Here is a 23772-nt window from a genome sequence, read left to right as displayed (position 1 = left end):
ATTTAAGAAAATAGAACAGGGATGACTATTCTCATTATTGAGGAAAATCTCCATAAATAATTCATGATCCATGAAACCATTAGCCTTTGAAAGAAAAATAATTTAATGGTTGCCTCTATTTTGTAATAATATATTTGATATATATTATTTGTAATAGTATTTTTGATAACTGTATTATCCTTATCACACATTTTATAGTTAATATGACTTTGTATACTAAAGGAAATCTCTATAAAAGTAGTAAGAGAATCCAATGACTAAAACTATTATGCGCTTGTAATTTAAATTTTTATCAATACAGTTTTATCCACTGATAAAAGTCAGGAAGGAAACATATAATCTTTTCTTTTATACTTTCATCCTAGTGCTGGATGAATCGGATATTAATTCTCATACAGTGACCTGACCTTGAATTTTTTGCTGAGGTCAAAAACACAGCAACTATACTGGGAAGTCCAGAGTGTACTCCAAGGGAAGAGAGAAGGAAAATATTTTTCTACCTTCAGTTTACTAGATCCTATTCAGGGTTTATAGTATGACCAATGAATATGGGTTGTGAGGCTTATTTAGAGCCATATCACCTGTGTACTGTAGAAAAAAGACTGCTGTAGTCTGAAGTATATTAGGTTACAAGGAGCTGTGCCTTAGTCTGAAGTATATTAGGTTACAAGGAGCTGTGCCTTTCTATGTTCTATACCTCTTTTTGATATTCTTTTCTTTATAATCTCTTCCAATGATTTGTTTGCATATGTACTCTACATGGTATTGGTATGTGGTACGAAATGGTTATATGAGTGTGTCCTTAAGCTACCAGGGCTGGTGATCCTTGCTCATCCAGGAAGTGTCATGGCACTGTGAAATAGAGGTATCCCTTTTTTTTTCAACTTGGACTCAAATCAAGAAGTGGCTTTCCTACCTAAGGAAGAGAAATATAATCCTTCCTATTGCCTAAGCACAGTGACAACAACTGGCAGGGGGAACACAAGTCAGGACAGATGGTTTAGGCTAGAGAGACATCTCTAGAGTCAATGGATATATGCCATTTCTGGATTACCATTTTATATCTCTGGCCACATAGGGATCAAAAATACTTAGCTGTCCAAGGCAAATACAGCTGTAACCAGAGATATCTGAAAAAGATAGCTAAGGAAGCCAAATGGATGCACCTTATTCTCATAGCTCACCAAGTCACTCTAGAAAGGACACACCAACCATAGTTTGAAGGTGTTCTCAGCTTTAGCTTTCAAAGATCAACTGGAGCAACAAATAAGATAAAATCCTAGTGAAAAGTTAGTGCCTCATAATCTCTTATAGCTCACATGCTCTGTTTCATATCTGGGATTTGAAATTACAAGGATTTTAATCACCTATAAACTAAGCAGGGCTTACTGTGCTCATATAAATGTAAACTTGCTCATGTCAGGCCACAGAGAAGCTTAAATTCAAAACCAAAGCTTAACTAGTGAAGTAATTTCTCTATTGGATTAGTCTGTTTGTGAAGCATACAGTGAGACTGGTTAAGGAACAATAAATGCACATTATTGATTCTGTATATATCTGAAAAATTCCAAAAGGGATTAATTTCCTAAGAGTAATACAATCCCTTCAAACAACTTTTATGACAGGTTTTGAGATTATCTTTATTTAAGAAGTGCATCATCTAGGGTCTCTTCACATAAAGGTAGTTACTATAATCAAGACACTAAGTAATGACTCAATGCTTCACTTAATTTGCCTTTACACAATTATTTTTACAGTAACTTGTGATTAAAATTAGAGATTAGATCTTTTACATTTTGCTTAAAATGAACTCAAGAAAACTTGAACATTTTTTTTTCTCAGAATGGGGAAACACAATAGCTCTATAAATGTCCTGGTGGCCACTTAGGAATATTTTATGTAACCAAGTAAATAGGAGAAGTTCTACTTAAAAGATTAAAGATTAGGAAAGGAACTCTAAAATTAATGCAATCATTTTTCTGGTTGGACAAATACATGATCAAAGAGATTTCCATAACATATTTTGGGTTAAAGGGGTTTTTCTTTTCATTGGCAAAACAATTACTTGTATTTGGATTTTTCCTAATATGGAAAATAAAATTTTACACATTAGACTCTTTATTCTGTCATATGTATGATCTTATTTCATCCTAGTTAAAATTTACTTAACTGATCATATGTTATTTTTACATATGACTTATGAAAAGTCAATAGTGATTTCTAGTTTTGAAAAACAGAAATTACAGTTGGACATTGTATTTTATCCCTCAAAACAAAGATCTGCTACATTCAACTACTTCCTAATGAAGTAGACTGCAAATAATTCTGATTTAATAGAAGCAAAGCATGTACTAAAAAATATCACGGTCAAACTATAGGAGTGTCTTGAAAATCTGGGGATGAATATCACCTTGGATTCAATATATTAAATAAAAAATGCTTTTTATGCAATCAGGTCCAAAAATAAAACCAAAGAAAAAGTCTGAGAGAAATGCAAGAAACAGAGCATGGAAACATAAGAACATCAAAAGCTCTGCTAAATGTTTCTTATGGTAACCCAAAGGAGCAGACATAACTTACCCTGGTTTTTAGAGATGGTTTTTGCATGTCTCTTTCTAAGTCTTTTGTTAGAAGGATATTAGGTAAGGGGTTCTTACAACTGGCCTCCTATAAAAGAAGTATAAAAGATACATTAGAAACCAAAAAACATTACCCTGACTGGAAATTACAATGTAGCGAAAAGCAATTTTTATGAGAGACTAGGCATTTCTGGATTGAACTGTTTATATCTGAAGCCACTGACATTGTCACGAGGAATCAAAATGTTTCCTTTCCTGTTGTTTACCTACAATAGTGAAATAAGATGGTGATGGAGTAGGTGTGGGACACACAGAACATATATATTCAGAGATGAACATTAAGAATCTCATCTATAGGAGCACCTGGGTGGCTCAGTGGTTAAGCCTCTGCCTTCAGCTTAGGTCATGATTCCAGGGTCCTGGGATCGAGTCCCACATTGGGCTCCCTGCAGGGAGCCTGCTTCTCCCTCTGCCTATGTCTCTGCCTCTCTCATGAATAAATAAATAAAATCTTTAAAAAAAAAAAAAAGAATCTCATCTACTCGATCATGTCACTTATACATTCACAGACAGCTCTCCTCTTCTTTGGAAAATTAGGTAGTTAATTCTCTAAGATATCAACCACCAAACTTAGAGTTTCCTTTCCCTACCATATTTTACAAACAGGTTCTGATTTTGTAAATACTTTTTCTTAAATGAATTCCTTCAAATAGTTTAGCAAACTACTATTCAATAGTGATAGTTTCGTACCAACATCCTGAGGAAAAATATCTGAGTATTTGTTTCCAAAATTACTAAGCTTCTAAGCCCTTGATTCACACCAAAATAGTATTTGCAAAACTAGCAGAAGTTACAAGAAGGCAGCTCACATGGAATTGGATTTACTATTTATTTCTACATGATAAATAAAAACAACAATAATCTCGTTTAAACCAAAAAATACTGTAGGACTCACTTCTCAATAGCCACTAATTTGGATAAATTCTCCACAAATGATCTCATCTCCAAATTAAGAGAGATAAATATATAGAAGGAAGATTACAGACAACAATAAAACTAAGGAGAAAATAAATTCAATTTCTTTCACTTGCTCTATAACCTTGACCTCTGTATCACATTTCTTCCCTCATCATGCCTACCATCCACCACTCCATTATCTAAATCATGAGTTTTTCCCCCAGTCTACTTCAGGGTTAATTAATTATAATGTTTTAAACAGTATTTTAGTCAAATACTTCACAGTATTACTAAAATTTACTGAAATTGCACTTATTTCTGAAGGAACAGTATTATTAGGAAAAAATGTCCCTAAAGAAAATACTACTACTACTTACTACTAAATAATACTGAATCTTAGGATTTATGAGGCACTGGGCTAAAGTCTTTGCATTAATACCATTTTTGTCATTAGGGTTAGGTACTATTATAATCACTCTACTTTTACGGATAACAAAATCTTACAGAAGTAACTTGCCCAGTGTCACATGGGATTCCACGATGGCCCTGTATTACCTTATGAACTCTTATCACCTTTATATGATATCTCCAATATCCAATATACTTGACATCTTACATCACTAGGTTGTAGAACCATAACATTTTAAAGCCAAAAGAGTTAAAAATCAGCTAGTCTGCCCTGCCACCTTCTAATTTTACAGATGGGGCACTCAAGGACATCTGAGGTGATGTGCCCAAGATCACACAGAGAGTGGCAGAGCTGAGACCCGTGCCTGGACCATAGGGCTATATGTGGCACCTGTTCCCAGCTTTGTGCTGCTAGGGAGCAATATTCCCAGACTCAGAGGGGATCAAGAGCCTCCTCTAAGCTGGGGGTAGCTGTGGTACTGCCAACACTCTCAGCTGCCTGTGGCCTCACGTACAGCTCTATGCAAGGACCCAAGGGTACATTTCTGAGCTCTCCAAATAAGCATGCATTCCAGTCCTACCCTTTCCCACAAGTCACAACACCTGCTGGCGGTAAGCTGCTTACTGGAAATAGTGAATGAACCCATTCCCATTTCTGACTCACTGTGAGAGGGATAAACTATATCCAGCATGACATTTAGGAGATCCAAGTGATTAACTGCATAATCTATTGCGTAATTTGATTACATTTGGATAATATAATTATGTTTAATCTTTATACCCCCTTTTGAAACGACTGGTATGTAAAAGGTAGAATGTGATGAGAAGAAAAAGGCTGACTCTTAAGGAAAGCTAATAGGAATTACTGACCTTTGTTTATGATTGTCTGAGTGTTTACAAATGCCTGCAATTCCTTCTTCCTTAAGCATAGGCTAAAAGGAGTGTTTCTTTATTACTCTTATCTCCCCCACCCTGTCCCTGTGAATTAACAAGTACAAAGCTGATAGCTAAGTTTTCCCTACAAAACATTTTCTGTAAACTTTGATTTGAAAATGCCACTTAAGGACACCTGGGTAGCTCAGTGGTTGAGCATCTACCTTTGGCCCAGGTCATGGTCCTGGGGTCCTGGGATCGAATTCTGCAACAGGATCCACGCAAGGAGCCTGCTTCTCCCTCTGCCTCGGTGTGTCTCACTCATTAATTAATTCATAAATAAATACTTTGAAAATACCGCTTAGATGAATTATGTTTATTTTTCATTTTATGACTTTCAATTCAGACAACAAAGTAAAATTTAGTAGTCAGGAGCATTGAAGTGGCAGTCAAGAGATCTGACTTCCCATCTTGGTTCTCTCACAACCAGCTATAAGAACTCAGGTAAATATTTTAACCTTTTGGATGTCCCTTGGCTTTAAGATTTGTAAAACAAAGGCACTGGATTAGATGAGCTCCAAGAAACGTTCCTAGGTCTTAAATTTAAGATTTTATGATTCTTTCAAGGAGAAGCAATATTGGTTGACAAAAAGGTGAACCACCACCTGTTCAGAGTTGCATTCCCAATGCCCCACAAGACTGCTGCTGAAGTCTGGCATCCACTCATGCAGTGGGCAGTGAGCCCGGGGGCACCAGAGCCATACAGGGAACATTTCCTGTAGGGCTAATGTAACTCAGATTTCTGGAGAAAAATTAGTAAGTTCCGTTAAAGGCTTAAATAAGTAACTGGAAATAAGTGAGAAATATTTTTAAGATAAAACTTGTTTACAGCAATGCCTTTAAAAAGCCATTTACACTGGTAGGTATAGACCCAAGAGAATTAAAAACAAAGGTCCACAAAAACTTATAGATAAATACTCATAGCAGCATTATTTATAATAGCCAAATATGGAACCAACCCAAATGTCTATCAAAGGATGAATGGATAAAGAAAATATTGTATAACCACACAATGGAATATTACTTAGCTATAGAAGACTCAAGTATGGATACCATAGATAAAGTCTGAAAGCCTTGAAAGCTAAGTAAAAAAAGCCAAACATAAGAAGACATATATTGTGTGATTCCACATATAAAATGTCTGGAATAAGGCAAATAGGGACAGAGTGTAGATTAGTGGTTGCTAGGGGCTAGAAGGAGGGGAGGGATTCCTAATGGGTCCAGTCTATGACAGGTTTCTTTTTAGGGTGATAAAAATGTTCTGGAGTTAGGTAATGGTTGCACAACTTTGTGAACATTCTAAAAACCAATAAATTGTATATTTTAAACAGGTTTATCTTATGGGATGTGAATAATATCTATTTTTTTTTTAAAGTCATTTAAACCCTCACACTCCCAGAGCAAAGAAAGAGACCGTGGGTTTGTTTGAACTTCTCCCTTAGAACATCTTTGAAAAGGTTTGAAGGGGGAATGATTTGTGTTTTTAAGTATTAAAGTGTATGTGGGCATAAAAGTTCACTCAACAAATATTAACTGAACCCTATCATGTGTGACATTCCAACACTAGTCATTGGAGAAGGTAATGATAAACACAGCAGACCTGATTACAGGGTATATTTATATCTAAACATTTCATCTGCTTAAATGAGACTTAACTGAATTGATTGCTCACTTTAATGACATTTGTGCAACAACCAATTGCTTAAACCAGCTGTGTCACTTTGGTATTCTGAAAACACCATTTAAAAATATAATAGGGATGGAAAAACTACTTTATCACAGCTTTGTTGGCCTTACTATTCAATTACTGATGACATTAAAAAACGGTAAAGCACTCAATATTTCTTCAGCAAAGCACACTACTCCCACAGTTATTCACAGGTTTATTTGCTCGTTTCATCTAGGTCTTTCTTCAATTTCACTAAAGAGGATTCCCTTCCTGGAACACCTTATCTAAATCGCCACTGCTCTCTCCTTCTACTTAATGCTCTCTTTCTCTCTACTCTGTATTTCTTCATAGCCATCAGCAAAATCTGACTTTAATACTTACTGATTTTAAAACTGATGGTTGCCAGAGGGGAGAGGATGTGTGGTTGGGCAAAGTAGGGGAAGGGACATGGGAGATAACAGGCTTGTAGTTATGGAATAAATGGGAATAAAAGGCTCATCCATCATAAGGAATATAGTCAATGATACTGTAATATGGGGACACACAGTAGCTACACTTGTGAGCACAGCATAGTGTATAAACATGTCGAATCACTATGTTGTATGCTTGAAACTAACATTGTGGATCAACCATTTAGAAAAAAAGTTAAAAGAAAATACTTGGTCTAATTCTTTGTCCATCTCACCCTACTCTGTGAGAGGATGGGGTCAGTCTTGCTCATGAATAGATCCACAGGGTCTAGAACTAGGTTTGGCACCTAGTAGGGGCTTAATTGTTGAAGTGAATGGGTAAACCAAATGAATGAGTAATATCCCTTTCCTAACCTTTCACAATGTCCCGGGCATTCTTCCTGTCTTCAATTCTCTCCTTAATCAGCTTACATTTCATGATTCTTCATTTCTTCGCTAATACACTTAATTTTCTTCATCCTGTTTTTAATCATTGTATTCATCTCAAAAAAGTGCAACCTTGGACGAATCCAGCTATATGCCTTCTTTGTGCTGGGAATTAAGCAAATGAAAGTGATTGGGGAAAAAGTATCGAACTTTTTGACTGTTTGTCAAAAAGTATTGAACTGTTGACTGTTTCATGTTAAATTTTTCACCATAAATCTTGAGTGAGTCCTCTCTAAAGCACGGCAATTCTGCTATACTTTAGTAACTTGACTTTATACCTCCAACATGACATTTCATGTCTTCTCTTTTCTCAAATTCCTTTCCTTCCATTCTCACTTCATAGCTCATTGAGAAAACAGAAGCACTGGAATAGATGACACTGCACCACCATCAAATTTATAAACCTGTCTGCAAACATTCCATCCTTTCTGCCTTCCCTCCAGTTACAGTGAAAGATAAGATGCTGATCCTATCAGCCATTCCCTCCATGCATCCCCAGGGATCTTATCTCCTCTTATTTTCTCAAGGATTTCACTCCCTCAATTATCCTCTCATTCCCTCTCTTAATCGGATCGCACCCATTAATCACATGCATGGTCTGGAATTGTATCTTTTTGGTTTGTTTTTAAAACAATACTTCCTTAATCTCATTTCTTCTGCTAGTTATGGTCTATTTCTTGGCTTTCCTTTATAGCAACTTCCTTCAAAACAGCTGTTATCATTCACTATCTCTACTTTATTTTCAAAGCCCTCAAATCTGTTCTGTTTTGTTTCTTGTCATTATTCTGCAGAAAGCAAGGAAACAATCCCAGCTTAGTTTCCATCTTACTCAGGTTCTTAGCAACATCTGGTCCAGGTAACATTCTTGAACTGCTCCCTTCCATTAGCTGCCAGGACATCACTGGTAGGGAAAAAAAAAATTCCTATCTCACTGATCAACTCTATGTAGTCTCCTTCATTGCTGCTTCTCTATACAATAAAGTTACATATCTATTGCTTATCAGTTTGTTTTCTGTATCATTAACTATATAGAAGTTCTATGAAAGCAAATAATTGGTTTCCTTTACTAACTACTGTGATTACAATGCCATCGAAAAGTGCCTAGTATAGTTGGAGCTCAATAAATACATGTTGAATAAATGAATGAAGTTGGAATAACTCAGGAGTTGATATAGACTAGACCTCCTTTCCCAAATGATACAATGATCTCAACCACATTCATGGCTTTTAAATCAAACAATACAGTAATGACTCCCAAATTCCATTTGTCTTTGATGTTTCTCCTGAGTTCGCATCACTTTTATCTAACTGCCTACTTGAAAACTCTACTTGGCTGTTTAATAAGCTTCTAAATTAGTATGTCCAAACCTAAGCTTAGACTTTATCAGCAAAAAACCATCTGTCAGCCCTTGAGTGTTCCCTTAAGTAGTAGATGGCACCCAGTTGCTCAAACCAACATCTTAATCTACCTTAATTCATCCCTTTCCCATTTCTCCCACATCAAACTGATGATCAAGTGCAGTCAGTGCTATCTCCAAAATAAACCGGGATTTAAGCAATTGGATGTACAAAGCCACCCCGTCATAACCATCATTGGTCACCTAAATTATTTCAATCATCATGTCTTCTACAAGTTTGTATATGTAAATGGGATGATGTCACTCCTCTATCAAGGTCTTATCATTGTTCCTGGACTAAAATCTAAACTCTTTGCTAAGCACAGCCCTGATCCAGCTCTTCCTACGTCTCCAACCTCATCTCATACTATTTGCCCTCTCCCTCACTATGCCTCAGCCATATTAACCTTCTTTTCTATTCTTCAAATACTCCCAAGTCCCTTCCTACCTTCAAGTATTCACCCTTTATGTTTTCTCTTTCTGGAATGCCTTTCCACTATTTAAAATATATATATATATATATACATATATATATATATATTTTTTTTTTTTAGCATGTTGCTGCATTCTTATCCTTCGGCTCCTCTGTCACCTCCTCAGAGAGATCTTTAATAATTCTATCTTAAGTGGCTACCCCTTACAATGCTCTTCTCTAATTAACCTGCTTTCTAATTGCAATACTTACTCAAATTTGTAATTAACAATTTTATTTATTTTTGTCTATCACCCCCAGTAGACTTTGAGGTTCATGAGGGCAAGGATTTGATCGATATATTCTCAACATCTAGTTAGTATTTAATATGTACTTGTCAAGTGAATAAATGTAACAATGTCGACTCCTATATCTCCCATCCCATTAGTATTAATTTCCAACCATTAAAGAAATGTGGTGGACTTCTATGGTATTAGGGATCAGATAATAATATGTTACCTGATAATATAATGATGGGTTAAGGTAGGCTGAAAATAAGCTATTATGATAGGGAGGTAGCTGTCAGAAAGCTGCATTTGGTGTGTTTGGGTCCAACCTATAACAAGTGATCTGGTTAGATTCAGTGACAAGGAGAGCAGATGACAGAGAACAATACTGATATGATTACAGGTTTAGACAGCAATGTTAATATGATCACAAGTTGAGGTAATACCCTGTGCCTGAGGCCTCCTACTGGAAAGAGCATACAGAACAGTGCTACTTTGCACATAACTAGAATCCAACTAATGTGACTGGCAGATTACAGATCACTGTTTACAATGCCATAAAACTCTTCTCTGTGATTTATCTCTATCTGCAAAATGAATCTTAATTTGTAAAAATAAAAAGATGTTTTCTTAAAACTCAAAAGCAAAAGGGTATTACCTTTACATAAATAAACAGAACAAATTGAATAAGAAAATAGCACTTTCTACTTTCTAGACCTTTACTATGTATAAATTTGGGAAGAAATCTGATTCTCTGGCTTGGATCAGGGAAATAAACTAGAGGAAGTGGGAAGTAGTCAAAGTCTGGATAGATTTTGAACTTAATACATTTACTTTGTAAACTGCATCTACAGTATTTGGTATTCACAGGTATAATCTTATTTGTCTTTTATGTATATTAAAATTTGCTTTATGGAAAATGGCAAGTCATTTCAACTTAAAACAGGAATGAGCATGGAATTGTAACAAAAATTGGTTAAATCAAAGATCATTTTATACATCATTAAGCATTAGTGTTTGGACACTAGGTCTTAATATTACAATCTAATATATAGTTTTCTGTAGCTCCTCTGTCATCTCCTTGGAAAAGCTCTCATCAGAAACAACTTCCACCAGGTACTAACAACTGCTTTATTTTTACCATAGTATTTATTGGTTTAATATCTGTATGTTACTGTTGTGATTTCAGACCTAGTCTTAATATCTGTGCTTTTCTTTGATAATCTAGCCCACCATGCTTTCTTCGTTCATAGTCTTGATTTGTAGAAGTTCTATTTTTCATTGCTATACAGAGGGGTCTGAATAGTGATCTACCATCATAGGCAAGCCAGCAAGTGTGAGACTCAGGGCCTTTTCACTTGCTGTTCCATCTGCCTGGATTGCTCTCTTGCCCCAGAAATTTCCATGGCTTGCTCCACCACATCGTTTGATCTCTGTTCAAATGCTAGCTCAGAGGGACCTTCCTTCTTCACTTTTCTGTATAAAAGAGTGCTCTGAACTTCCCTCTTCTTTCATATACCATTAATGTCAAGTTCTTATCATGGTTTAATTTTCTTGCAGAATCTATCATCAAATGGCATATTCGTTTCCTCTTGTGTACTGTTTACCCTGGCCTAAAGGCAAACTCCATAAGAGCAGAGATTATTATTATTATTTTTTAATTCGCTGCTTTTTCTTCAGCCCATAGAATTCTTTCTGGCTGCATAGCTGGCATGCAATAAATGCTTGTTGAATGAACAGACTGATCAAACAAAAACAATCTCATCTGATTCTTCTGTTCGTCAGTTTATCCAATCCATGGATGTCAAATTTTCTAATTTAGAACTCCAATGTAAGTCATTTCTGTCCTGACAAGTTTTAGTTCCTTCCATCTACCAGAACAAATTTAAACTCTTATTTCTACCATCCAAAGCCCTTCAGCCCACTCTTTTCATCTTATCTGCTCCACACATACATTATAACCTGGATCACTTGTTGCTTGTGCCAGTTACTTATATGCTTGTCCCATCCCTCATCCCTGACCTTAACATGTACAGGGCATTTCAATCTTTTCTGCCCCTTATAGCACCAAAGGGGATTACCATTGTTTTGCATATCTAGCATTCATTTTCCCTTCTTTAAGGGAAGACAGTTTAAAGGACATTACCCTTCTTCTCCTACTGATTACAGTGTTTCAGAGTGTCTCTGACCAACTTCACATTGTTGTATATTAGATTTCCAGAATTTATCTTGCAAAACCTGAAACTCTGTACCCCTTAACCACACTTCTGCATGTCCCCCCTACCAACTACTGTCAACCACCAATCTATTCTCAGCTTCCAGGAGTTCAACTTTTTAAGATTTCCACATATAAGTAAGATCATACAGTATTTACCTTTGTATGGCTGGCTTACTTCAAGTAGCATAAAGTCCTCCAGGTTCATCCATGTTGTCACAAATGAGAGGATTTCTTTCTTTCTTTTTTTTTTTATGACTGAACAATATTCCATTGTAGATACATACATCATATTTTATTTATCCATTCATCTGTCAATGGGCATTTACATATTTCCCATTCTTGGCTATTGTGAATAATGCTACAATCAATATAGGAGTGCAGATATCCCTTTGGGACACTGATTTCATTTCCTTGGATATGTACCTAGAAGCAGGATTGCTGGATCATATGGTAGTTCTATTTTTATTTATTGATGAACCTGTACATCATTTTCCATAATGGCTAAACCAATCTACATTTCCATCAACATAGTACAAGGATTCCCTTTATTTCCACACCCTCATGTACATTTTTCATCTCATCTTTTTGATAATAGCCATTCTAACAGATGTGAGATAATATCTTGTGATTTTGATTTGCATTTCCTTGATGATTACTGATGTTGAGCACTTTTTCATGTACCTGTTGGCCATTTGTGTTTTCTTTGGAAAAATGTCTATTAGGGCCCTTTGTCTTAATTTTTCTTTCTTTTTTTTTTGCTATTGAATTATGAGATTTTACAGTAACCTCTTATTGAACATATGGTTTGCAGATATTCTCTCCCATTCTGTAGGCTGCCTCTTCATTTTGTTGATGGTTTCCCTTGTGCAGAATATTACAAAGTTTATTTTTTTTATTTTCAAAGATTTTATTTATTCATGAGAGACAAAGAAAGGCAGAGACACAGGCAGAGGGAGAAGCAGACTCCCTGTGGGGACTCAATCTCAGGACCCTGGGATCATGCCCTGAATCAAAGGCAGACTCGCACTGAGCCATCCAGGTGCCCTCAAAGTTTGTGTTTTAGTTTGATGTAGTCTCATTCATTTTTGCTTTTGTCGTCTGTGCTTTTTGCTGTCCAAAAAAAATTACTTAGTCTAGTTAAGGGTTTGTTGAATTTCTTTCCTTTTCACACAAAACTTAGTTTTTGTTTTCCGTTATTTGTGATCTAATCTTTATTATTTCCTTTCTTCTGGTAATTTTGGGCTTACTGTATTTTTCTTCTTTTCCCAGTTCCTTGATTATAAAGTTAGGATGTTTGAGAAATTTGTTTTCTAATGTAAGCATTTATCGCAATAAACTTCTCTCCTGAGATCTTAATGTTCCTACTTCATTTTTTGTAGCATTTTATAAGTTTTGGTAAGTTGTGTTTTTGTTTTTATTTGTCTTAAGACAAATAAAAGAGAATTTGTAAATTCTCTTTTGATTTCCTCTGTGGCCCAGTGCTGTTCAAGAGTGTATTGTTTAGTTTCCAATTATTTGTAAATTCTCCCACTTTCTTACTGCTATGGATTCCTAGCTTCATTCAACTGAAGCTGAAAAGATACCTGGGATGATTTCAATCTTAAATTTGCTAAGATTTGTAGTGTCATCTAAGATATGATCTATCCAGGAGAATGTTCTGTGTGCACTTAAGAAGAATGCATATTCTTCTGTTGTTGGATTGAATCTCCTGAAAATGTCTGATTGGTATATTTGGTCTATAATGTTCTTTAAGTCAGCTGTTTATTAATTTTTGTCTGGATATTCCATTATTAAAAGTGGGATTGAAATCTTCTAGTGTTATTGTATTGCTGTCATTTTCTCTCTTTAGGTCCCTAAGTATTTGCTTGATATATTTAGGTCCTCTAATGTTTGGTATTTAGAATTGTTAAATTTTCCTGTTGAACTGACCATTTTATCATTATCATATGACTTTCTCTTAGAGATTTTATGACTTACAGTGTTTTTCCCCCCTCTCTCTCTGCTCGTACCTCTACTTACCCACACATTGTCCTTCTAATAAAATCTTAAAAAAAAAACAACAACACTAAAACCAAACCAAACCACGGTAAACAAAGTAGAAGTATAAATTTCATTGGAAAAGTAAAAATATAGACAAATGCAGAATGTTACATTATAAAAGTGATATGTAAATTACTTCTTATCCTAAAATAAAAGTTAAAAGATAATTTATTAAGGGATACACAATTTAAAAAGAAGCAAACTCTAACTATAGGAAAGTAAAGTGTGCCAGAGATGGCTGTGGTCCATGGAATAAGCTGACACAGGTAAACAGCTTCTTACACTTATTTATGTGGCCGTTCTTGGGTTTTGTGCTTTACTTGGTTGATGGAGCTTCTCTCCTATACCTGGAAGCTTTCCAAGTTATTTTCATCCATTAGTAGTCGAATCATCATTTTTGTGGGCAAACCAGGGCCAGGGCCCCTACACTGCCATCTTGCTCATGTGCTCAGCTTTACTTTCTATTGTGTGAATTACCCCATGTACTTTCAAACAATTCTTTTACTTTTTCTAGTCTGATTTTAGCCACAGTTGCTTTTTTTGTGTTGTTTTCAATCAAAACACTTTAAGTCATACAAGTATTTATTCATAGTGTCACATACAGTGTGGTCACTCAGCAGAAAACTGTGGAATCAAACCTTAAAATAATGATGATGATGACAATCAAAATATAATACTGGCTATCACCTATATAGTGCTTACTACATGTATGGCATTTTTCTAAGTGCTTAATATACATTTATTCATTTGACCCTCAAAATAACCCTACAAAATATATACTTCTGCTATCTAAATTTCTTATATACAGAAACTGAGGTATGGAAAGTAAAAGTAGCTTGTCTAAGGTCACTTACCCAGTAAGTGGCAGAAATGGAATTTGAAACTAAGCAGTCTATCTCCAGATGCCAACTATTACCTGTATAAAATAATGGCTCTATAGAAGACCTCTTCCTATCTACTTAAATAAGGAAAAGTTGCAGGTTAGGTAACCCCAAAAGTAAACTAAAACAGGAATACTTAAAAATGATATGTACAAATAATACAGTATTTTATTTACTTTAAAAGTCTTCAATGTTCATTTATTTTCCAGTTTTTTGGTGTGGGCATTTCTTTGAGAATGTCCAAGAGCTTGGAATTCCACACCTTCTTCCTTGTATAAACCATAATCATAATGTATCACTTATTTGGAGTAAAAATATAAAGCCTTTAACCTTATCGAGTCTCTCCAATTTTTCAACTTATTTTTTACAACAGAAACAATTCTTTAGGTACACAATACCATCTCTTTGTGTCCTCGATGTCCCCTCCTTATGCACTAGAAAGACTACATTTCTAGCCTCCCTTACAATTAGGTTGGAAGCAATAAAACTAAATCTGCTAAAAGAAATGTAAGAAGTATGTTAAGCCACTTCCATGTGTAGTCATAAGACTATTCTATATTATTCTCAACTCCTTCTTTTCCTGCTGACACAACTTTGGAAGATGGTCTGGACAAAATGGAGGAGAGTTGCTCAACTCACTGCATGTGGAGTGAGAAATAACCTTGGATTGTAGTAAGCCCCCATGATTTCACAATCTGTTAAATAAGCTTGTATTAATCACTTTGACACTATTTTCCTACAAATAATTATAGTGTTGCATTAACATTGCATTTGCCTAATTAAATTATATAGGTACCACAAACAATAGACTGGCATGAATAGTTTTGGAAAAGGACAAATAAGTCTTGGTTAGCACAAAGTAAAACTGGTAATGAACAGAGTATGCAAGAGAATAGCTAATTAGCCACAAGCCTTCAGAGTTGCCATGGACAGCAGTTAGTATGCTTTAAAAGCAAATGCAGAGAATTGATGAATCTGGCAAATCAGTTAGATGGCATTCTATTAAGCAAATTTTTATTCTGTACTCTAGAAATGTGAACCAATACTAATTCCCAGAATAGTTACATGACTTTTCTAGAATAAATTTGAGTTAGCTTTTACTTAGGTGTACATGATGCAATTCAAAAGACTTTTTTGAGTAAATATAAGTAACTAGAAGAAGTGTTTTGTAACACATAAGAATGCAAGTTACTCTACCACTTTTAGAGAAAAGCAGAAGGATAACTAAATAAGAGAGATCGTTCTGACCCTTGAAGAACTTATAATACAATACGAACTTACAATACAAGAGAAAACAGCAATTCACTCAAGGCAAACTGTAAGACTTGGCTTTTTTTTTTTTTTTTTTAAGATTTTTCAATTTATTTATTTGAGAGAGAGAGAGAGAGAGAGAGAGAGGGAGGGAGAGGGAGAGAGAGAGCAAGCACAAGCCGGGATAGGGGGAGGGGAAGGACATTGGGAGGGAGGGAGGGACAGTGAGAGAGAGAATCTCCAGCAGATTCTCCACTGAGCAGGGAGCCTGATACAGGGCTCAAGGGCTCAACCCTGAGATCACAACCTGAGCCAAAGACAAACACTCAACAGACTGAGCTACCCAGGTGCCCCGAGACTTGTTCTAATATTAAGGAGAAAGAAAGTACCCTATGCTAACAGAGGAGATGGGGATTAACTGCACCTGGAGGATAAGTGAAGGCCTCATTTTTGTAAAATTTGAGATGTTGTAGGTTGGACTCCTACCCACCTGACCAAGACTAAACCCCACCTGACCAAGACTAAACCCCACAACAAGGATTGAGGGCAAGTAGTTTATTTGAGTGGTTCAGCAGGGAAATGGGTGATAATAGAGGGAATAAGGTAGCTAGTAAGGGTGCCATTATGAAGCTAATAGAGCTTTACAGTAGTTTTGAGGCTCAAATTTAGGGGAAAGCCCTGGGAAACACTTTTTAACACACACAATAGAATTATTTCAACCAAGGAGTAAAGGATCTGGGAATTTATACCTCCCATGCTATTCATTATTGGTTAAGGACTGCCCTGGAGGGATATTCCTTTCTAGGCACTCCTGGCTCACAGAAATGTAATTTCTATCCCTAGGAGACCAAATGAAGAAAATAGCAGAAATTCAGTACTAAAGGAAATTCAAGTGATCTCTTGAAAATCTGCAAATATTCACTTGCCATTTACGGAGGGTCCCTACTTGCCAAATACACACAATACAATGATTTTAAATCTGGGTTGTGTGGGTGGCTCAGTTGGTTAGGCACCTGACTCTTGATTTCAGCTCAGGTCATGATCTCAGGGTCATGAGATCCAGTTCAGGCTCCATGCTGGGTGTGGAGCTTGCTTAATATTCTCCCTCTTGGGATGCTTGGGTGGCTCAGTGGTTGAGCGTCTGTCTTTGACCCAGGGCGTGATCCTAGGGTTCTAGGATTGAGTCCTACATCGGGCTCCCTATGAGGAGCCTGCTTTTCCCTCTGCCTATGTCTATGCCTCTGCCTCTCTGTCTCTCATGAATAAATAAATAAAATCTTTAAAAAAAAAAAACTCACTCTCTCTGCCTGCCTCTCTCTCAAATAAACATGTAAATAAAAATAAAATGTGCAACTTCTGAGGTGTTGGTTCCAAAACATTGCCATCTCACTGTAAGTAGTTTAAAGGTTGCAGAGTATAATGATGTTTTCATAAGCAAAGTAATTTAGTCTGTCTTAAGTATTCTTCATAATAAGAAAGCAGGAAATTAACACCTGGCAGATATATCTAATTTATTCCAATGATTCCCGAGTAGACTTGTGTTTATCTGTAAACAGTCTACAAAACAAATTGTCTGGGGAAAAGAAATTAACAGAAATCTGAATTGTAAATATGTGACTATGATCTAAAAATTGGAGCCACAATAACCCAAAGTTAAGCAGTAACTTCTACTACTACTTTTATTACTTAATACTTTACATTGATAATCTAATCAGATGCCACTACTAGAAAGTGCCTATTTGAGTCATACATTCTATTATTCAATTTTATCTGTTTCTTAAACATCACTTACTATTTTTTAGCCTTCAAATTCAGAGTCAATCTAAAAATATACACCTCTCTGTCCAAAGAAAGGTTTGATCTGCAGAAATGAGCAAATGTATTTTAATTTATTGCTAACTCCGAGTTCCCAGGTGCCCAAAATGGTAACATTTTGAGGAGTACAAGTTAGTCACTTTCACTATGTAAGTTCACCCGCACAGAAAGATAACACAGCCAAAATCACAAAGCATCAAACACTTTTTATTTCTTATAACTCCACTGCTACCCAGTTTGGAATGTTCTTGAGGGGCTATAGAATAGGTTAGGGGTAGTGAACAAATACAGGACTAGAATCAGAACAGAAAGCTTCCCTGACACTAAATTACTATAATACATATTGAATGAATAAATGTATAAATGTTCATGGCACAATACATATTGAATGAATAAATGTGTAAATGTTCATGGCACTGATACTCCAACTTAAACTAAGACTTGGCCTGATATCAGTACTGTGAGTTTAAAAACCCAACTCTGTCATTAATTGCTCTTGACCCTGAATAATGTACTCTTTAGACTTGCTCATGTTCAAAGTAGAATTAAGTCCATCTACTTCACAGGGCTACTGTAAGAAATAAATGAGATAATATGTAGAAGAAGTTAATATAATACCTAGCATAAAGCCTCCTTCCTTTTGCCCCTTTGCCCTTGCACTGATTTTGTGTTTGTTATTGACTGTAAGTTCCTTTAGGGACAGACAGGTCTTGTTTATTTTCTGAAGAGGTCTAGTCCTTAGTCCAGAGTTTTGCTCAGAGTTGGTATTAAATACAAAAAAAAAAGAACGGTTGTTGAAATTAATTTGTTTAGCCTGTAGCCCTACATGGAAAATAAAAATACACATGCAGTGTTCTTCAGCATAAAAAACACATGGAAAATAATTTAGGAAGTTTATGTGATCTATCAGTTTATGTGATAAACTCTACAAGAACAAGACTGAACTTTGTAATCAAACTTGCCATACCACACACTGATAAGTGAGCACTTCCCTCAAACTAGTCACTATGAATCACTAATATTTTGCTTTTGCTCAGGACTTTTTTTTTTTTTTTTTTTGCTCAGGACAGTTTTAAACTATTTTGAGTTTGCTTATGAGTCACAAAGGAATATCAGCATAATTTTTTTATAGCCAGTTTCAATTTTAAACACAAAAGTTAATATTTAATCACTACTTAGTGATCTGCTGTGGCTCAAAATGATTAGTGATTATATTCCATTATCAAATGTAGCTTTAAAGGACAAGGATTTCCTAGTCCAATGATGACAACGTCCAACAGGACACATGAATGACATATGTACTGAAGCCAATATCAAAGAAATTCCTAAAGCTATAACGGGCAATAGTGATACTAATAAAGACAGTCTCACAGGATGTTTATTTGGAATACAGTGATACTCATCTAGCTAACTCTATATTGATATTGAACATATTAATCACTTTATTCTATGTATTATATATGGAGCTCAATAGCCCTATTAAATACATATAAATGTAATTTATACACAAAAAATGTAAATAATATGTATATACTAAGCAGACCAGGCTCACAATCCTTCTGTCTACCTCAGTATCTGCTATCCTCCTGGGTAAATTCAGGGCCATTTAGAACAAACCATCAATATCTTTATTCATCACCTTTAGCCATCCTTCTTCCAATGACTTTTGCTTCTCCACTTCACTTATTCTCATGAACACAACCTAAATCTTATCATTCCAGACTGCTCCACCACCAAAATTACTAATATAAATATCTACTCTGTTCATAGTCCACCACTCTTCTAGCCTGCCTGCTCCCATCTAATATACTCTCTAACCTAACTGGTGTCTCTAGTACTTCCCACTGTGTTCTTTCATAACCTAACCCATTTGTCACAGCTCTTTCCATCATTTTCACTACCCATTACCCTGGCCCAAGCCACCATCATTTCTTAACCAGGCTATTGTGATTAGCTCCCAGTGGGTCTCTCTGCTACTGTCTATCTCTCTCATCTATTCTCTGTCTAGTAATTACAGTAATCCTTTTAATTTATAAGTCATGTCATGGCACTCTTTTGTTCAATACTATCTAATAAAGTACTTTTAGAATGAAAGTCAAAATGTTTACCAGGACTTTTTAGAGCATCGATGATCTGGTGTCTTATTGCCTCATTTCTTTACCTTTTTCCCTTGCTCAATGTAATTCAACCATACTAGCCTTCTCAGCTCTGCTCAAACAGACAAGTATGCTCCCAACTCAGGACTTTGTACTCCTCTTCTCCTCTTGTATGGAATGTTCTTCTTTCTTCTTGCTCCTTCCTTCAAGTCTCTGCTCAAATGTCCCCACATCAATGAAGCATTTGACATCCTATTTAAATGAGTAAATGACATTTTCCTATCTTACCATTACTTCTCCCTTTCCTTTTTTTTCTCCACAGAATCTATCACCATCTGACATGGTTTCTTAATTATTTATTCACTATTATTTATTGTATCTTCATTAGAATATAAGCTTCATAAAGGCAGAGACTTTGGTCAATTGCTTACTGATGTATTCGTTGTGCCTAGAATAATGCTTTGCAAATAGCAGGCACTTAGTAATTATTTAGATTTAATAAATTCAGCTTAGATTACAAGGTGGATTATTTAAACCATATTTAAGCCACCAAATTTTGTGTATGTAAATATCCAGATGTTTAAAGTAATTCCTGAGTAAATATGAGGGAAATACTTTACTAAGTCTTGGATTTAGATCCTCTTATGAAGAGAGAATCTAGAATTGTTCTGAAGCTACAGAAATTATGCTACAGCTGTTAGATGTCACTTGAAAGATAAGTTTCTCCTAACCTAGTTATTTAGAAATACAGATTTGACTTTCCAGTTTGGCAAAATAAAGATGCTTCTATTATGTTCCTTCCTTGAAGCCTACTAACACCAAAAATAATGAAAAAAAGAAAAGAAAGTTGCACCTTAAGCAAAAAATGGCCATAACCATAAAGAACCAACCATGAAGACTACGTGCCAAATGCAGCAGAATGTGTATTAAAATGCCAGGAGCCAACATGTACATTCTTAGACCTTCAGGAGACTATAGATTTCTCCAAATGTCATACTCCAAAGAGGTCTATCCAAAATTCCTTTGATTAAAGTAATGAGATCTAGTGGATATGCCCAAATCATTGTAGAATCTGCAAAAACCTTAAAGGGAACTTAGTTCACCCCCAGAGAATACGAAAGTGGACTCAAAGGAAGAGTCTTATAGATGAATCTTTTTTCTTAATTTTTGCCTTGGCCCCCAGTAGAGGCCTGTCTGGAAATGAGGCTGATGAATGCATTGTACAAGCTATGATTAATTTTGCAGCACTGGCCACAGTTAACTGAGTAGAAATAGACATTAGGCTACTCCCCTGAGAGCTTATTACAAAAAGATTTCACTGAAGAGCCACACCAACTTCCTGCTTGCACCAAAAAAGGATAGTAAAAATCTAAAGTGTAGCTTAAATTAAATCCATCTTCTTTTTAAAACCTTTCATCATTCTCCCATTCTTGTAATTATTAACTCCCTAGTTAAACTGTATACTGGTTTCCTCTGGTATGTAGCTCTTGTGCTACTTCCTTTGGTCTGGTCAGAAATGTCTGATCACACTACACAAAGAATACATAATGTAAAACATATTCTTCTCCTGGAAGATTTTCTGTTTCCCTGTTCACTTCCTCTCCCCAACAACGTGTTGAAATCTCATTTTTCATAAAGCCACTTAAATATTCCACTCTTTCATAAAACTTCCACCAAAAAAAAAAAAAAACTCCTTTTCAAAAAACATATCTGAATAGATGCTTAAATACTAAAATCACATTTTTCCATCCATTGAAAGTACAATCATATTCAATTCTTGTCTTTCCAAAGACAAGAAGGATACTTAATATAGTCATAATAAAAAACATATAATAGTGAATTAATAGTAAGAAATGTCTAGAAGCAGTGACTCTTCTGTCATGAGTAATATATCTGATTGTCAACTTTATTTTTATGCATTTGACTCTGTTTTCCTTCCATTATCAAGACTGATACCCTTTCAGGTAGAGAGAAGTAAGATAATATCATAAAAGTGATATGAAACTAATGCTTTCTTTTCAAGCTATAATTTATTGAAAATTTGCTACTTTTATTCATTTAATCATAACAAAAAAACAGTTAAATTAATTAGTGATAGTTTTCATCTATTTTACAGATGAGGAAACTAAGGTTGAAGGAGAAATTGAATAATTTGCCCAGGGTCACACAAACTGAAATTCTAACCCATTTTGTGTTATTCTAGATTAGGGTTTTAAACTCTGTGCCCTAAGCTTATTGATAAATATATCTACTGAAGTATCCTGGACCAGATCATTTCAAAGTAAGCCAATGTCTTCATCAATTACTCTTCATCCTGTATTATCATCCTTGCCCCAATTTAATACTTTATATTTCTAAACTATTTAACTGGCTTTAAAATACTTTCACAAGCATTAATGGTTTGAATCCCACAATAAATCTATAGAATATTTGCAATCTTAAATAACAGGAAAGGGAAACAGATATTAAAAATTACCCAGTCATATTGCTGAGTAGTCAGGTTACAAATATAGGCATTCTTACTCTATTTTCATTGCTTTTTCTGGAACTGTTCTTTAGAAGTATCTAGTATTTTATCTTAAAATAAGGCAGACATGAAATACTCTGTGAACTATCATGTTTTCAAATTTATTCAATTATTTTGAAAATACTCATTAACATTGCTTTCATATTATGTACAAATTGTGATCAGGGACATTATTTTCAGTAAAATGAATAGAGTCCATCTACTGAATTCAGGGAATTTTCAATGCCAGGCATTGAGTTCCATAGCTTGACAAACATGAGGCCTAAAATGACATTGCTTCTATGATCATATCAAAGATTGCTTACTGTATCAAATGTATGGGAAGGAGTGGTGAGAAGGAAATATGAATAAGTGAAGTGGGTTCAAATTATGCAAACTCTTGTTTGTCTTGCTAAGATTTGGATTTTATAATATAGGGATAGGTGAAGAAAAGTCACTGAAGAATTCTGAGATGGGAAGTGTCATGTTTGAATCTGCATAATGAAGAATAACTCAGGCAGAAGAGGGAAGTGGGAGTCAAGGATTAGACCAAAGTCAGGAAAACAAATAAGAAGGCTATTGTAATAGTCTCAGATTACTCAGTCCTCAAATCTGGATGATCATTAAAATTACAAAGGATGCCTTTTAAAATGCAGGTTTTGGGGCCCTACAATTGTTGCAGGATTTTTTTTCCTCCATCGGTGCCTGCAGTTCTTGGTCATGCCACTTGGAAGAATGAAGAGGTAGACCAGGCTGAGCAATGGGCAGCAAAGCAAGGTTTATTGAATGAAATAAGGTTCCCAAAGAAGGAGGGACTTGAGAGAGTTGCCACAGGAGTTTCCAAGTATGGGGTTTTTTTGGGCTTTTTAGCAGGCTATTTTAATCAATTAACCCTCCCTGCATCTGTTATTCAATCAGGTTTTTGTTGCCTATCTATCATGTGGGAAAAAGTGGAGGGCTCCTTCCAGGGTGGTGTAAAATCCTTTAAACGTGATTTCTTTGGGCAGGGCTCCCTTCCTGCTGCCTGCCTTCCAACTGTCCTTTATCATGATGAGTTTCTGACTCTAGGGCTAGGTCACCACATGATTGTGATAATAAGCCATGTGTAGAATTTTCTTGCCTGGAGAGGCTATGAGGAAGTAGTAGTGAGAGAGAAGAGATTGGAGAGATATTTAGGCAGAAATAACAGGTTTTAGTGATTGTTGGATACCAACCTGGAGCAATTGTGCGGATGGGTGGGCCATTCATTAAGACAAGTGGAGCATTAGATCTTAAAGGACAAGAAAAATTGATGAGATAATCCATGGGGCATGCAGGTACGAGTGACCTCGAGGCAGTTTGATACATATGTATAACTAAAAAGGATGGTAGTATAGACCATTGTGATTCATCCATCCCTTAGAGCTGTGGAAGGGACCCATCTGACC

The 23772-nt window shown here is 35.6% G+C and overlaps 1 protein-coding gene across 1 annotated transcript in view; it reads right to left on the bottom strand.

Annotated features, from left to right (window-relative positions):
- FAM13A (family with sequence similarity 13 member A) overlaps positions 1-23772 on the bottom strand; it is a 319784-nt gene that overhangs the window by 178475 nt on the left and 117537 nt on the right. The window contains 1 exon segment of the mRNA XM_038582151.1: positions 2581-2667. Within this exon segment, the coding sequence (XP_038438079.1) occupies positions 2581-2667 (87 nt within the window).

This window comes from Canis lupus, chromosome 32 (genome assembly GCF_011100685.1).
Source record: "Canis lupus familiaris isolate Mischka breed German Shepherd chromosome 32, alternate assembly UU_Cfam_GSD_1.0, whole genome shotgun sequence".
Classification (NCBI taxonomy): Eukaryota; Metazoa; Chordata; class Mammalia; order Carnivora; family Canidae; genus Canis; species Canis lupus.
This window is presented reverse-complemented; position numbering and strand designations above follow the sequence as displayed.